This window comes from Panulirus ornatus, chromosome 51 (genome assembly GCF_036320965.1).
Source record: "Panulirus ornatus isolate Po-2019 chromosome 51, ASM3632096v1, whole genome shotgun sequence".
Taxonomy (NCBI): Eukaryota; Metazoa; Arthropoda; class Malacostraca; order Decapoda; family Palinuridae; genus Panulirus; species Panulirus ornatus.
Window position 1 is genome coordinate 1,741,264 of NC_092274.1, and position 16,259 is coordinate 1,757,522.

At 44.2% G+C, this 16,259-nt stretch overlaps 2 protein-coding genes across 5 annotated transcripts in view; one reads left to right on the forward strand and one right to left on the reverse strand.

Moving 5' to 3' along the window:
- Nucleotides 1-16,259, forward strand: part of Polr1A (RNA polymerase I subunit RpI1) — a 141,828-nt gene that overhangs the window by 19,142 nt on the left and 106,427 nt on the right. The window contains exon 3 of the mRNA XM_071691759.1: nucleotides 2,103-2,377. The gene's annotated coding sequence lies outside the window, so the exon portion shown is untranslated. The remainder of the gene's footprint in view (nucleotides 1-2,102; nucleotides 2,378-16,259) is intronic.
- Nucleotides 1-16,259, reverse strand: part of LOC139764818 (carbohydrate sulfotransferase 11-like) — a 53,286-nt gene that overhangs the window by 14,263 nt on the left and 22,764 nt on the right. For 3 of the 4 annotated variants that reach the window (XM_071691783.1, XM_071691785.1, XM_071691781.1), the window contains exons 2-4: nucleotides 3,606-3,838; nucleotides 2,997-3,416; nucleotides 1,150-1,236 (exon numbers count right to left, since the gene is read on the reverse strand). In XM_071691783.1, the coding sequence (XP_071547884.1) occupies nucleotides 1,150-1,236; nucleotides 2,997-3,416; nucleotides 3,606-3,755 (657 nt within the window). In that variant the 5' untranslated portion in view covers nucleotides 3,756-3,838. Of the gene's footprint in view, nucleotides 1-1,149; nucleotides 1,237-2,996; nucleotides 3,417-3,605; nucleotides 3,839-5,436; nucleotides 5,582-16,259 lie in introns of all 4 variants that reach the window. The other variant, XM_071691784.1, reaches the window with a different exon arrangement.

Here is a 16,259-nt window from a genome sequence, read left to right on the forward strand (position 1 = left end):
CCACCAACCTCCATGAAAAAAATAAAAAGATTACCCTACCTCACACTTCAGTAACCTCTACTCATAGATCCCCTCTTACTTCTGACAATTATAACACAGACAGAAACACACGTTACATTCTCCTGCTTATGCTCAGAACACTACCCATCACTACAACACAGCATACACCATTTCAACATGTTCCAAGACCCATCATTCCCTGATACAAGATACTAAGCACTTACTACTCAGTTGTCATGCACTCTCTACATGTAGATGCACACACATCAGACCTGTGATCCCAGCTGGTGGACATGGCCAGTTTCCTGCATGCTGCAGGAGCCTCACAAGATGGAAGACATGGGGCAGGAAGTTAGGGTAGTGTCCTTGTCTGAAGTGAAGAGGACAAGGTGAAAGAGGGGACAGAGAACAAATTTGAGATGAAAAGATAAGAAAATATTCTGAGTGCTGGAATAAAGTCATCACACACACAAAAAAGGGGGGTTAAGGCCCTGAGACCCCAAGGCCTTTTTTCACTCTTATCATTCAAGCTCATTCTTAGTCTGCTTCTCCCCCTTTTCTCCCTGCACTTCTGACACAGTCTGTTTGTATTTTTTATTTTTTCACTCGTCCTCTCCCAGTGTCCAAATCCATTTCATTTTGAACTTATCCACTCTCTCTGCTCTTTTGCATTCAAGGCCCAAGGTGCATTTGGACAAGTCTGTTGGTAAGATTATATCTTCAGACATGCTCACCTCTGCTCTATCAGACAGTGTCCTTTCCTACCACACACACACCTTAATGCAGCCATGACCATAGTCTTCTCTCCCATCCTCGTGACTCACGTCAGCTGCCAAGATTATCTGTGAACACAGCTTGTTAACCAAGATACCCTGCTTAAGAACAGTAGCCAAGTAAGACAGATAAATGGGATAGGGCAATGTTTTTAGGACTGTGAGGAGTTTCAGGTGTGCAGTAACCTATAAAGAAGTGGTATAGGGAAAGTAAAGACTAAGGAAAAGAGGCATCTGGAGGACGGTCCTTGAAATTCAGTATGTTAATAGGAATAGGGCTCTAAATATAAATTATTTTTGTCAAAATATTTTCCCTGTTGGAGATATAGATAGATATAGCTAAGATGGATTCTCCCAAATATTAACCTGACCTTACCTCTTGAACATGACTGCGCCTGGCAGACAGACGATCTACCAGATCCTGTGTCACCGTCCATGAGTTTGGTAACGTCATGCTCTCCACCTGTAAATGACTTAAAAAGTTAATCTGGTCGACTTATTGCACAATAACCATTATGTACATATAAATACCATATCATGATTATAATTGTGTATACATATTATCATTATAGATAATAATATAGAAAGTATAGGTTTTGGAAGATGGTGAATTCTGAGGAGAAAAATAGGGTAAATTGGAGCATCATGGAAGGGAGCTGAGGGAGAGTGGTTACAAGCATAAAAGAGGTGAAGAGATGGAGTGAGTCTGTGAAGGACTGTTTAATGTGTTGCATGACAAGGTTGCAGATGTGTGGTAATGGGGACAGGAAGGTAAGTGATTTGGCAAAAAGAGAGAGTGATGAAAGAACTGCTTAAGATGAAAGTGGCTAAAGAAATGGTATTTCACAGTTATGGGGGTGACAGTGTTGTTGATGGTTAGTTAGGATATTCAGTTTATGTTTGGTTCTAGGTGAAGCCTGGAGACTGTACTATAATGGCAGGGAGGGTGAAAGGCATGCAAGGAATAGAGTGAACTGGAGTAATGTGATATACTGGGGGCAATACGCTGTAAGTGGACTGAATCAGGTTATATGAAGCAGTTGAGGGAAACCATGGAAAGGTCTGTTGGGCTTGGTTTTGGATAGGAGGCTGTGGTTTTAGTACACTAAACATTACAAATAGAAAATGGATGCAAGTGAATGAGGCCTTACTATTCCTGGCACTTTCTTGCTAGAAATGGTGAACAAGTATGAAAGAAAAGAGGAAAAATAAATGGATTTATGGTTTGAAGACTCTATGGGGTGAGAAATAGTATATTCATAGTTGAAGGGTTCAGAAAAAAAATGTGTTGTGACAGTCAGAAACTCATGTCTGTATTTTCTGTTCCAGATCATTAAGGGCCTTGCATCTGCCAGAATCATACCAAGTAAGGTCTGATCAGCCCCTTTAGTGTACATTGAATTGAAATTCAACCATTTAGCAAACTTCACCTTGCGGATTTGAAGACAGCAATGTTTCTTTGTAGGAAGTCAAACAGTTGAAGAGTTGTATATACTTGAAGGAATTGGCAAGCAACTATATATGACACATAAAAGCAAAGTTACAAAAGGCAAAGAAACTTTATGCTAGTTGACGTCAAAGTTTGGAGATTCAGGATCAACAAGGTAAGAAAAAGGAATTGTTTTTATTATAGTAGGCACAAACACCACCGTTGTGAACAATGCAAGGGAAAATCTGCGGAAAGCCAAAGGAGAGGTAGATGGATGACAGATAGAATACGAGTAAAAGGGGTTTTATGATGGAGGACATTTAGAAAATGAAAATCCTGGTCATACAAATCCAGTCAACCAAAAGATAGATATATTCAACTTTTTAGTAAGGGAAGAATGCGATATAATGTCATAAAGGTATTTATCAGAAGTAATGTTTTAAATAATGATGCCTTCATCAGATAAGCAATAATGTACATATTCTTTTTTCATATAAAGTTCTGATGAAGGTAAACATGTATTTTATAGTTGTTTGCACTCAAAAAGCATAGTCCATGAGTTCACTGAGAATGTTGTGCAGCTACAAAAATTATGGATGGAAAGATGGCGTACATCCCACTCATGCCAACAATTAAGTGTTAGGGGCACATCAGACATAACAAGATTATGTGTTTGTTCATCACCAAAGTCCACTGACTCAGATATATTGCAAATTAATCACATTCCCTCCAGCTGAAGCAATCCCTTCTTGACCCTCACTACATCTATTCATGCTAAGTTGTTGAAACCTTACCTGTACCCTTGAGGCATAGGCTCCTCCTCTGTGAGTCCTGTGTTGTTTGAGGTTGGCTAACCTGCACATCCTGTCGCATGCCTTCCAACCCTTACTGTATTTTACTTCAGCAGAGTCATGCCACTGTTTCAGTTGCTGCACACGATTTCTCCTTTGCATGGATGAATCTCCCTGGTTCTTTCCATATCTTGTTGTATTCATTACATTTGCACTATTATCTGCAGTTTCGGACCCACTTCTTTGTTTGAGACGACGGGACTGGCAGGCACTATTACAAGGAGTGCCATTGCCAGCTAAATTGTTTCTTTGGGCAGTAGTTGCATTAAAGGTTGAATTAAGGCTGGCAACACTGACTACAGGTATTCGGTTTGGAGCTGTGACAATAACGGGTGAACTACGGTGGCCTATAGCTATCAGATCCTGTTGTGATGATACCTATCGTTAATGAAGGTGAATGGCAAATGTATATCAGCAGAGTCATATGTTATTCATTTCACTGCATGGAAGGTGAATCATTTGTATCCTTATACAAGTACCAGATCATTGAGATTCAAATTGCAGCATGACAACACAATCACTGGTAAAATAAATAAGAAATACAATACTCACGTCAGCTGTTATTCTGGCTACCCTTCCTCTCGGCTTGTTACTGACATCATTCCAGCCACCCATATGGAAGCCTATGAAGTTATATACAATGATGGACAAACTTAGTAAGGCGAGGACACTTAAAGACTTTAACCTGACTCTTAACCTCATGTTGTCTGATAAATCTTCTTTCTTGTGACTTCATTGTTTACCAAATAGCCTTCTGAAGGTCATCTTTTGGAAGGAGCAGGTTTCTGAAAAAAGAATTAAAGGCCTTCAGTAAGTACAGGGTGGCCATCTCACAGTGACATTAATATCTCAACAACAGTTTGGGATGATGATTATTAAAGCTTCATGCAAATAGAAGATGAATATAATATCTCAACAACAGTTTGGGATGATGATTATTAAAGCTTCATGCAAATAGAAGATGAGTAAAGAATAAATGGCTGCTACATAAAAAGGCTAGCCAGCCTTGTTCATGTAATACATGCAAGTCTGTGCAGTTCTGGGTTGTCTTCGGATTGCGGAAGGGCTCCCTAGACATTTGATAAAGGAACTAATTAGTTCTAGAAGGTGTACCAAACCAACCAGGTTGAATACGATACATGAGAATGATATTTGCAGCATTAAACAACCGAGTGAACCAGTTTCTAAACCTTGGAAGCATTGGTTACACGTAATTGCAAGGGAGACAGCTCCACGAAACCACTGGAACTCTGGTGTTGGTACATTTTTCAGTATACCCTTTGTCGAGATGCTTTCAAGTCACCCGCCCGAAATACAGAGTAATTGTAAGAACCCACAAAATTTCTCTCTCTCTCTCTCTCTCTCTCTCTCTCTCTCTCTCTCTCTCTCTCTCTCTCTCTCTCTCAAATGAACAATGAATGGTGGACCATGAACAAGTGTTCTTGCACTTGGACTCGTCCTATCACAACGCGAACGCGCGAAGTGCAGTGTGATGAATTGCCTCATACGCCTCCGCGCCCGAAGAGCCCAACCCAGAATATGAGGTAGGCGTTCAAGCCACTCCTCCCCCCTACACACACACACACACACACGCACACACACCCTCCACTCAGCAGATGTACCAGTTACGTGGTGCGTGTTATAATCGTTAGGGCTCCCATAAAACGCACACCCGGGGTGTTACCATGCTCTCTGTTGCTACGCAAATCCGCCCACTCCGACCCTATAGACTTATCTGTTCGAGGTCAGCGGGCGGGGTTGGGACAAACCGCGGACAAGGTAGGGGGTGGGGGTTGCTAGGGCAGGAGAAAGCGGAGGAGGAGATCGACATGACAGAGGGAGGGGGTGGAGCTGCGGTACTCAGACGTGAGGATGAAATAGAGGAAGTGGAGGGATACGTCTGATGCATTGAAGTTAAGGTGGAAAAAAAAATGTTAGGAAGGGACGGGTGAAGGCTGGAGCTGTATGGTTGTGAGGAAGGAGTGCATCTAGGTTAGCAACAGGAGGGCGTCCTCGTCACCACTACACCTCGCATCATATGCCACCCCACCCAGCTCGAGTCTCCCCTTGTAGGGAGGCAAGTACGTCCTTGGGTCGAGCTGTTGTATACACACAAACATGTAGCACTGTTGTGTACACAAAAGTAGATCCTCATTAGTCCACACAGACACACGTATACAAACAAATAATATGTATAAGTTTGTATGACTTTTTTTGCACGAAGCTACCTGAATGACTTATTTGCAAAGGCCTTGCTAAGGATTTGAAAATACTGGTGGTCGCATGATAAAACGAATTTACTCGATAGTCAATAGATACCCGTCAGCTGCACTCCTGTAACAGGAAAACAAAAGGAAGGGTCGCCCGTTACCAAACTATATACCTGTTAGCAGACATCTTCGGCAGACACCCGTCAGCAGACATGCCATTTCCTAATTAAAGGCCGAGCGTCATCCCCTCCGTGGTCGGGTGGCGTGGGTGTCTGGCACGTTTATGTCATTGGGTGCAACTGCGCGACGGAGTGTGAGCTGCAAGACAGATGTCTGGGGGAGTGAGTGCGTTAAGCTGGCAACGTCAGATCCATGTCCAGGTTACGTAACAAGACTCCACAAGTTGGCTTATAATTCTTCCCTTGGGAGAAATTTCTGGATGAAGCTTGGCTAAGGCTAGCCTTAGTAGCCCTTCGCGAATTAGGCAAGCCTAGCCATCCGCTACTCTGTTCAGGGTATCCATTTTTTTTTTTTTCCGATCAGTCGCAATTTACCTAATGGCAGTTACTTATTTGTGCTATAGGGGTTAGGGGGGATTTGACACGTGAGGAAAGGGGCCCCCATGCCTTGAACACTGCGAGTTATTTATGTGTTTTACAAGAGTGTTCTGTACGTACAACAATGTGTTGTACTACCGTGGAGTTTTGCAATGTGGTTTTACGTTAAAGAAATTACAGAAAAAGTAAAGGAAACTGACAGACTCGTGAAATCGTGAGATGTTTTTGATTCATCGATTTGCCAGATTGTTGAGATATACGTTTGCTTCATGTAACGGTTACCGTTATTATAACGAGCCCCGGCTCACCGTGCTGGTATGTCCTGCTTTCGACGACCCGACGCAATGACGGCAGATGGTTTGCCAATACCCAGGGTGGAGCGGCGAGCGAGCGAGCGGGTTCAGGGTGAACGAGGCACACTCTCTGACCTGAAGGATAAATCCAGACATGATTTATCTTTGAGCTACAGGATGCCGTGCCGAAGAGATAGGCTCAGGCGACTGTGGGTGGTAGGATAGTGTACATGGCGTGATGACGAGGATATAAACTGATGGAGACGGTTGAAGTTCATAAACTGGTCTTTAAAAGAACTGCAGGCGACAGTCGTAATATACAGACCCGTGTCAGGGCGTTGCAGTTACGTTCACGGGTCATTTACACTTTACAGATGGTTACAGCGACGTCTAGACGAGGATTATAAATTAGATATATTCCCAGATAAGTGTAGGAGTTGTGTAGTGACGTACACAAGTCTCCCCCAGATGTTGATGCTTTACAGGGATGTGTGTACACTACCAAATGGTGAGAATTGTACGAAAATGAATTCATTGGGTTCAAGTGGCGTTTGCTAGTCCACATAACGTGTGATGATGTACGCCATTAATCGTAGCATTATGAAGAAGAGAGCATGATCAAGCCTTGTCTGAATGCGTGAATAGAGAAGCGATTCCTTCCTGTGAATTAAGACTGTCCGCCTCTTAGGTGAGAAACGGCGAGTATGAAATGATTACAAATAAGATACGTTGAGAAAATACAGTGTAGTACACTTCATGAATGAATATAGTTAACGAGATGGATCTATTACCAAGGAAAGCATAAAGAAGAAAGCAAAAACGAAGGCCACAAGAACACAAAGCAAGCATGAATAAGACAAGGATGACGTCAGTGACCGTTGCGGGGAACAGCTGACGACCCATCCCCTCCACCCCAATGCCTAGCCCCCCATCCCCAACCCCACCTCATCCATCCTCCTGAATGACCCCTCCATCCAACCCCCGCCCACGACCGTGTCACCTCAACCCCACGCGTTCCCCCATCCCAGCCGGCTCGAGTCATTCGACCCTCCGCCATATTACCCAAAGAGCAAAGAGGATCAGTAATGGTAAGATTACCTCCCTCAGCACAAGAGGGGGAGGGGGACCAAGAGGGTCTCCCCAGAGTGAGGAGACCTCGCTCTAGCCGTGCTTAGCAAAGAACGCTATGTTTGTATAGAGAACTCATAGCAGAGCTTAGCAGTAAAACAAACGTTATGTCTAGCAAAAGAACTGGTATGGCACTGCCTAGCAAAGGCCGTTATAGCAGTACATATAGCTAAGAACTATAACATTACTTAGCACGACCCGTGATTGCGTCACCTAGCCAAACCTGACATTATATGAGTTTAGAACCTGGCGACACGGCAGCTACTTAGCAGGTCCCAGCAACTTGCCAAACCAACGGTGAAGAAAATCTTAAAATGACAAAACGCATCCTCGTGTCACAGTGTTAATATAAGAGTACCGAGTCTACAGATGTGGCGACAAAGACAAGAGACGTCTGGTCCGCCGTTAACCAGATGTTAAGTAAACTCGAGAGGGAGTTTGTGCCAGTCCCAAGTGTACTTATGAGGCATATAAATAGTCCTCCTCCCCCTCACGGGTTTACCTCATGAACCGAGTAACTCCTGCATCTGACGTAAGAGCTTGAGGACTGAGAGCGGATCAGGTGGGTTTGAAAGAGGAATGCCAGGCGCCTGAAATCTTAGAAATTCTCGTGGCGTTTATCGCTAGCCGCTTGAAATCTTAGAAATTCCCCTGGCGTATGATTACACGCTTTGTGTTTGTGTAATTACTTCGACCGTGTGAGGAGGCCGTTCTACACTCATGTGTGTGTGTTTGTATTGTTAATACGAGTACAGTGGAAGCCAAGAAAGTATGGTGTACTCCACATCCAGAAGAGGCGAAGAACAGAGTGCAGAGTCCTTAGGTTCTTAGATAAATGACGGATTCAGGTTTATACATGCTATCGAAGAGTGTCTGAGATGATGAGTGGCTTACAGAAGAGCGTAGGTAAGCACTAAGCTACAGTATGATAGATAAACATGATACGGTGCAGTTAGGCTTGTAGATGTCATAGGGGAGGCAAAACCGTAACCAGCGTACGGTAAACAGCGTCACCCTACCAGATACAGTCAAGGATGTCCAACCTTAAGATCCCAGACATGAAGGCGCTGAGAAAGAATTCCTTTTATCTTTCGTACTCGACCGGTGATGTCACACACTGACGTTGACGGGGCCCACTCGCCCAGCGCGTGCACCCACCCGAGGAAATGGTCGGTAAAAATGAAAACCACATGTTGACGAACGAGAGCGCGCGAGGATGGCTTTTCTTGGCTACACGAGACTCCGCCGCAGTAACATCGTTGGCGAATTCCCGGGAGATCAGCGAATCATTCCACCGTCGATTCCTTCCCGGGGAAAATATCCCGGTGAGTCTGAAGGCTAATAATAAGACCCCCGGGGGATCACTACTGGTTGCGTGTGTAGGGATGGAGGCTTTCGTGAAGAAGGGATCCACTGGAATGAGTCGGAGGCCGCGTGTGTCGATGGGTGAGGACTAGCTTGTCGAAGGAGACCTGGTGTCTGGTGGGGGCCAGTTATGTAAAGCGAGAGGGGGCAGGGGCGCCCAGGGTGTGCGTGAGTGACTCATCTTGGCCACCTAGTTTACACATGTACAAAAACTCATTTTATTTCTAAATGATCATGTACAAATGTCTTGAACTTTTATATGTTGGCTCGGGCCGGGGCCGCATCTGTACTCCTAACCCCAGTCTGCGTGCGAATTCCTTTACTGGACGTGGATACACAGGAAGATAATGCATATTTCTCATACCCATTCTGCTGTACCCGTAGGGCACACGCCATTCTAAAGGCCCATCAATATTCTTACCACAAGCTGACAGATCCATATTATCCGTACGATCTCTGTCATCCTAGCCAACACACAGCCTAGCTCAAACTTAAAATGTGGCGACCACCAAGAGAGAAAGTTTGCGTCGGTTAGGAGCGGGCGGGCGGCCGGGATGAGAAGGCTATGCAAGGGAAGCCATACCGAAGAACTCCCTCCCCATCAGGACCATGAGAGCAACGACACAAGGAAGAATTACCTTTCCTTCCATCACAAACTCTCTTACTGTTAGGTTCCCGCCCGCATCCCATGCCTAACATCAACCAGGGCATAAAAATAGCGATCTGTTATTAGCTTTGATTCGTATTGATTGACGTAAATTAGCCATGTGTCTCATGCCTACTCTCTACGTAGTTTCTTTGCTTGATTTATTACTTTATACGTTGGAAGGCGGATTCTGAATTCCTCGACACCTTGTCATTACAGGTTCATTAATACTCCAGTGTGTTCTTTTCGTAAAAAATCAAATATACATTATTCTAGTGGATAGTGTACCATTATTATTATAATTATTATTATTATTATTATTATTAGCAGTAGTAGCAGTACTGATGAAATTTGTCGCCTTACAAAGGCTCACTGAAACCCTACATCACTCAGCACTAAGCCCTGAAGCTTGAACTAAACCACCACACACACACACACACACACACACACACACACACACACACACACACACACAAATAGATAAATATAATGAAACCTGAATTTCAGGATCACTTAAATGATTTCTCGGGTTTAAGCTTAGCCACAGGGTCAGTATACATTAAATTAGGAAATTGAGAAAAAGTATAATGATCCACATAAACAGTCAGAGGATAACATCAGCGAGTGTCACCATAAATATTTATATATACCCCCGTGCGAGGGCTTTCCCCCCAAATAATCCTCTCGGCAGATCTTCTTGAGCAGCAATATCGCGTTACAGAATTCTGGCACAGGTCATAATGAGGAAATATTTACGCCCCGAGATGAAGAACCAAAACACCATCTCCAGGATTAGTGGCATCCCTCCCTCAGCGTGACGTCACGCAACATGGCGCTCGAAAGCTCTTACACCCAGTGAGTGAAAACAAAAAACGCGCGCTCTTTTTTCTAATCTCATTCTTAGAAGTCTGTTCCTCTTGTCTTTATCTCGCGCTGCTGCAACTTAATTGTGTAATTATTTATTTCTGTCCACTACTCTCGCATATGTAAAATTAACGCGCCTCATTTTCTGACGTTTGGCGTTCCTAAGAAGAAACATACCCCATCATCACCGACATATTCGTAAACGCTTGCCAGTAAATCAGTGGCCATTCATATCTGTCGAGCCCTAAGTCAGAACATGTTCCCCCTTGACGCTGCCAGCCTCTCCAGTGGGCGACGCCCTGGCCTGTGCAGCCGTCGTAACACGTGCTAGGTCGAAGGCCTTGCTGTGTGTTTCAATCCTGGTAACAACATCATTGGTGTCTGGGGAGCCATGTACCATTCCTTGGTTTTCAATGGTCCGCAACAGCCCAGCTGTGGGACCCGCGTTTTGCTTCGAGCAGAATGAGCTCATTTAATCTCAGAAAGGCGCTTTTACCCCCACCCCAATCGCGATATTAATCGAAGTCATCATGGGTACTAAAGGATAATCATGTTATATTGGTCCGTCCTTTCCTTAGAATATACATTCTGAAGTATACACGCCAAGCTCCCTCGTGTCCATCTGGTGGCGAATCTGGCAGCGTGAGAGAGAGAGAGAGGAGACGGGTTATGCGGAATTCATTATTCATGTTTGAATTTCATAAGGAGAACCCTAGGATGAATATAAGAGTTCCACTGTATATATATAGCAATTTACCCATATACACTACGAATGATAATGCAATTGGTTCACACGCGTTTATCCCATCTACACTACGGACAATAGTGCCTTTGTGCCTTCTTTCGGTCGCCTTCTACGGGACACCCTAACTCCATGGATAAATGGTGCCAGTACAGTGCTCTTTAAGGTTAGGAAGATGGGAATCCTTAAATCTACACCCTCCAGCCTATTTGTGGTTTTAGACCGAGGTGATCGCTGCTCATGACCGTTGTATAAGGGTCTTAGAGGTCTTTGAACAAAGACCTAACTTTACGGGGTTCTTGCCTAGCGCAAGGCCCTCCATAATGTAAACAACTTTAGTTCCGCGTCTGCGCTGTAGGGGGAGCCTCTTGTTTAATAGAAGTAACAATGATGTAAGAGGAATGATATGGAATACACTATATTAGTATCATATTTCTTTGTCACTGGTTAATAGAATCATCAATTCATAGTAAGTCATTATTAACAATAGTTACAGGTAATATGTTTGTACGATGTATATTGTACCTTGTCCTCCTGCAGAACTACCTCGTAAGGGCCTCCCGAGCAGCGCCTAGGAAGTCAGCCACGTCTGTTGGGGTAGGAACTAGGGGTTGAAAAGATTGCTGAGGCGAGTTTGTGTCTTTCAGTGGTGAGTTACGGGCTTTTTTTTGGGGGGGGGGGGGATAGGCGCTCGGTATGTTCAATGTAGAAGTTGTACCTCAAGCATGATGGTGCTTGCATTGTGTTGATGTTTATTATGTTGGAGAGTGAGGTGGAAACAGAACCTCGGACGAGGCAAGTGTAACACGTGCAAGTCTAGGGGTCGCAGTTTCGTGATTGCCTGGACCTTAACGTGCAAATGTATAAAGTCAGTCTGGTGTTTGTAGGGTGGGGGGAGGAGGGAACCGATGCATGTTAATAGACAGCTGAAGTATGAATTGGCAGTTTGGAATGAGCCTTCTGTCCCAACATAGAAGTTAGTGACTTGGGTACGTGGGGGCGGGATGGGGGGGTTGCGGTGCTGTAAATCGCTGGCTGCCAAGTTTGCAGAGGTGGTGAACCCTATTGGGTGTATATTTGTTTTGTTGTGCAGGTGTTGTGAGTTGATGGTTGCTTGGCAACCGGATGATTGTGCTGACTCCCCTTATCTGGCTTGGATTGTATGTAGTGTTGTTAAACACACACACATACACAAGCATATATATATATATATATATATATATATATATATATATATATAGAGAGAGAGAGAGAGAGAGAGAGAGAGAGAGAGAGAGAGAGAGAGAGAGAGGGCGATTAGAAAAGGCGTTGAAGCATAGCGAATAGAGGAATATTTTCCCTACAAATGCATTTTTTGTGTTAAGTTCTCTGCAGCCGTTTACGGCGCATCGCTCCCGATTTTAGCAAAGAAAAGATGAAAAGTCAAATCCATCTAATTCCGAGTTATTATGAAACATTTGAATATCTGTCGTACGCACAAGTGCGTGTGTAGTGTTTACTCTGAACTGCCGAAGCTTGTGCTTTCTTTGCCGAAGAGCATGACAGCTGAAGCATATAACATGGAATGTTAGAGAAATTAATGCAATTTTGGTATGTGAAAATGTCCAGCGGTCTGGTTTCGACCCCTGGACCCCAAGTCGTACACTTGCTCGGTACTTTGAAGCAGGAGAGGAGTGAGGCCAACTCAGGAGCACTGGTAAGACGAGGGTTATCCCTGGTCTCGAGTACGACCCCCAGCCGTATCTCGTCCAGCTTCAGCGGCACGGTACGACCACCCTAGGGCACGACGGTACGACCCTTGAGTGCGACTGGACGCGGAACCCTCTGGGCCTCCCTCGACCTTCACGGGCCGCGTCATCGCATCGCATCCCGCTCCAGAACCTCTTACAGGAGTGAGTTATGGAAGACAACTGGTTCAAGAAACAGGATGTTTGAGATGGTCTCGTCGCCGGGACGACTTTCCTTCATGTAAGAGCCAAGCTGGTGTGGTAACAACTCGTTTAAAACCAGGGCAGTGCGGTGACACCCCAGGCACACAATCCTGTTGCGGGAGCGCCAAGTTTGCCAACTCTACCTTAACTGGAGCCGCAACGCCGACATGGAAGCGAGATGGGACACTGTGAAGCTGGCGATCGTATTTATCAGCGACAATAAGGGTGTGCCATCTAAGGTTAGTGCGGCTTGGACACCGGCGACAGAGAACCCATTCGATCATGTGAGCGAACCTGTGTCCGGAAGGGCGTAAAAACTGAAGCCATGGAGAGTGGTCGGAACACACCAGTCCCAAGACTACTGAATTGCAAGGTTGCCGTCGTACAACCTCACATGATACAGAAGTACAAGGTCGCAGCCGTCATGGACCTCCGTCGTTCGTGACTTTAAAATCCTGAAGCCGAGTTCATCTTGGAAGAACACTTGCATAACCGTAAATACACGTAGGAGAGACGAGGAGGTAAGTTGGGCAGCTACAAAGCTCTGGCAGTCTTCAGAATGTAGCTGTAGTGGCCTGGCTTACTGTACCCTAACGTACTTGCTCTGAGTAACATTTTTTTTTTTATATTTATAGATACTGCATCAGAGTTACGAATGTGTTTTTATTTTTAATGATATACGGAAGTCTTACTCGACACATTTTCCATGGGTTAGATTTAATCTTAACATCTTTACACAGGAATTGATCGCTTTCTCTCTCCCTCTCCAAACTTATGACTTTCTTTCACATAATTTTTTCTTCTATGGTCTCCATTTCAATTAGTTTATGTTATGGCCTCGCGAATCTATTTACTCAAGCGTCAGAAGCCCTGAAGGTATTATGCCGTAATTAGAATGAAAATGAAATGGTCAGTATGGCTGAACTTTGATACTAAAATCATTCTCAGTATATATCTGATGATGGATGGTGTTCATGTTGCTGTTAACCACAGACCCTATCTATACCCAGTATATTTCTTGTTTACATTATCGTAAATGGACATATTTCATGTTTACGTTATCGTATATGTATGTATTTCATGTTTGCTTTATCGTATATGGATATATTTCATGTGGTTTTTCATGCGATCTTTAAGTAGCAGGTCAAAGGTCATGTCATACCGAAGCGTAAGATCCGTAAGGTCAGATAAGTTCAGCTGAAGAGGCACTTAAATTTGAACATACTATGTGCACGCGGTAATGCAGATCTATAAGTTTAAAGAAATCAGTAATATTGGTAAAACTTGTTCACATATTTGGGCGGAAAGTGATAGTGATGATATTGTATTTTAGAAGCTTATGATCATGGGGACGTGTCGACCCATAAATTAAATATGATCCCCGCTCAAAGGGCATTTCATCCTTTGGTGGTAGCATGTGCGTGGAGCAGGCCACGGGCCTTCGACCCCTCGAGTGGTTTTTAGAAAATCATAAGAATGAAGTGATACACTTGAGTTACAACGGTACTCCTACGGCCGGCAGCTGAATTAAAAAGTTGCTCGTACGGCCGGCAGCGTCGTCAGCGAGCTAGAGACGGCCGCGCGGGATTACATTTCTAAAGTAATGGGATCATCCCCCCTGGCGCCACCCTTCTTATAAAGCAGCCTAACAGGTGCCAACAGCTGCTTCCGTTTGAGCTATTTGAACCCCAGTGTCATCCTTGCCCGAGGATACGGTCTAACATGTGGCGGCAGCTGCCTAGCGGGCGCGAGCAAGCGCTCAGAAATAATGTTTGTTTTTATGCAATTTTCTCGTCCTCAACAGCTGGCAGGCAAACAGGTGCTTGCAGTTGTGTTGGGATTCGAAAGAGGCGGACTTCTTCCGCGTTGTCACCACACCAGCAGCACGGTACGATCCCTGTGCCCTGCGGTACGATCTTTGAGCATGACACACGACCCAGGGGGATCGCATAGTCGTTCTCAAAGGTCGTACCGTCGTGCTCAAGGATCGTATGCACTACCTTGCTCTGAATAGGAAATATTTTTCTTTGTAAAGTCGTTGGGTAGCAAAAATCGCCCAAGAACCGTAACTTCCTTGAGCATTGATGACCTGACTTTGGTGCCTGTGGTGAGGGGCGGCACATTTCCGGACCGCTAGGCTGGGTCGTGTAGGCTGATGTCGTGTCCCACTAGTGTCCACGCCAGGCCCAAGACGACTTTCACCCGGGGTGGTGTGTGTGTACAATAACATTGTGCAACCACGACCTTTCATCCGCTACCTAACCTTCACACTTACAAGAGGCGGATCTCACACACCCGAGTCTTGGACAGTATGCCACAGACGGAAGCCAGCAGTACCCGTCACATGGACGACACCCGTCACATTATTTACAGACGACCCGTCACATAAACGACAGATAGACATCTTCAGGAATTCTTCTCGGAGTATATTCGAAAAAAAAAGGTGTCCTTATTGATTGCTTGATTTGGAAATTCGCGGTAAATGAATTCTTAATCTGTTTTACGTGAAAGACTTCTTAAAACGGGATTTTTTTTTCTTTAGGTAAATGAACTCTTAAAGGCAACTTTTGAGAAGTGATCAAATTCAACTCGAATTACTTTTGAAAGTCAGCTTACAAAATGAAGTGTCTCAATAGATGAATATATTTTAAAGAACACAGAAATCATATGTCCGGAAGATATTCAGTTATGTTAAGCAACGATTTTTTTTCTCATATAATATATATATATATATATATATATATATATATATATATATATATATATATATATATATATATATATATATTATTTTTAAGGTTTCTTTAAAAGTGTATATATTTGCGGCACACGGCAGTCAGCTAGTACAAGGCCACCCACTACCCAGCGTCGTCTGGGACGTGCATTTTATTATATATATTTTTTTAATATCGAGTTTTTTCCGCGCGAACTATTTTCGGCTCCGGCATCGTTTGAGTATATTAAAAATAGCGGAAATGATTTCATGCCTTCTTGACGTCAGAGGCTGAGTATACATAGCATACTTTAAGGAATAATTTGAATAAATAATGGCAAAAGCGGTACTGATCCTCCAGGCGTTTAAAAAAAAAAAAATGCTCGCACTGACAGATAACGGTATATGCTGATGGGCTGTGCCGCCACCTGCCGTGGTGTGCATGTCGGGAGGCATAGAAAGAAGGTGGGTAGTGGGGGGAGCTGCTGCCCACGTAATCTAAGTGGAAAACCTAATGTAGGTGGGTTAAGGGGGTGGGGTGCTACCCACTTACAGCGTAGCTGTGAAGCATTGATAAGGCACTTTCATCCGTCCCCTCACGTATTATCTCGTGTTCCCCTTAATATTATCCCGTATGATACCGTATTACCTATCGTATTATACCGTATTCCCCCCACGTATTAATCCGTATTGAATGTCTCCTGAAACACCTGGTGTGACTGGTGCGTTACAATAGGCTTTGCTCTCCCAGGGAAGA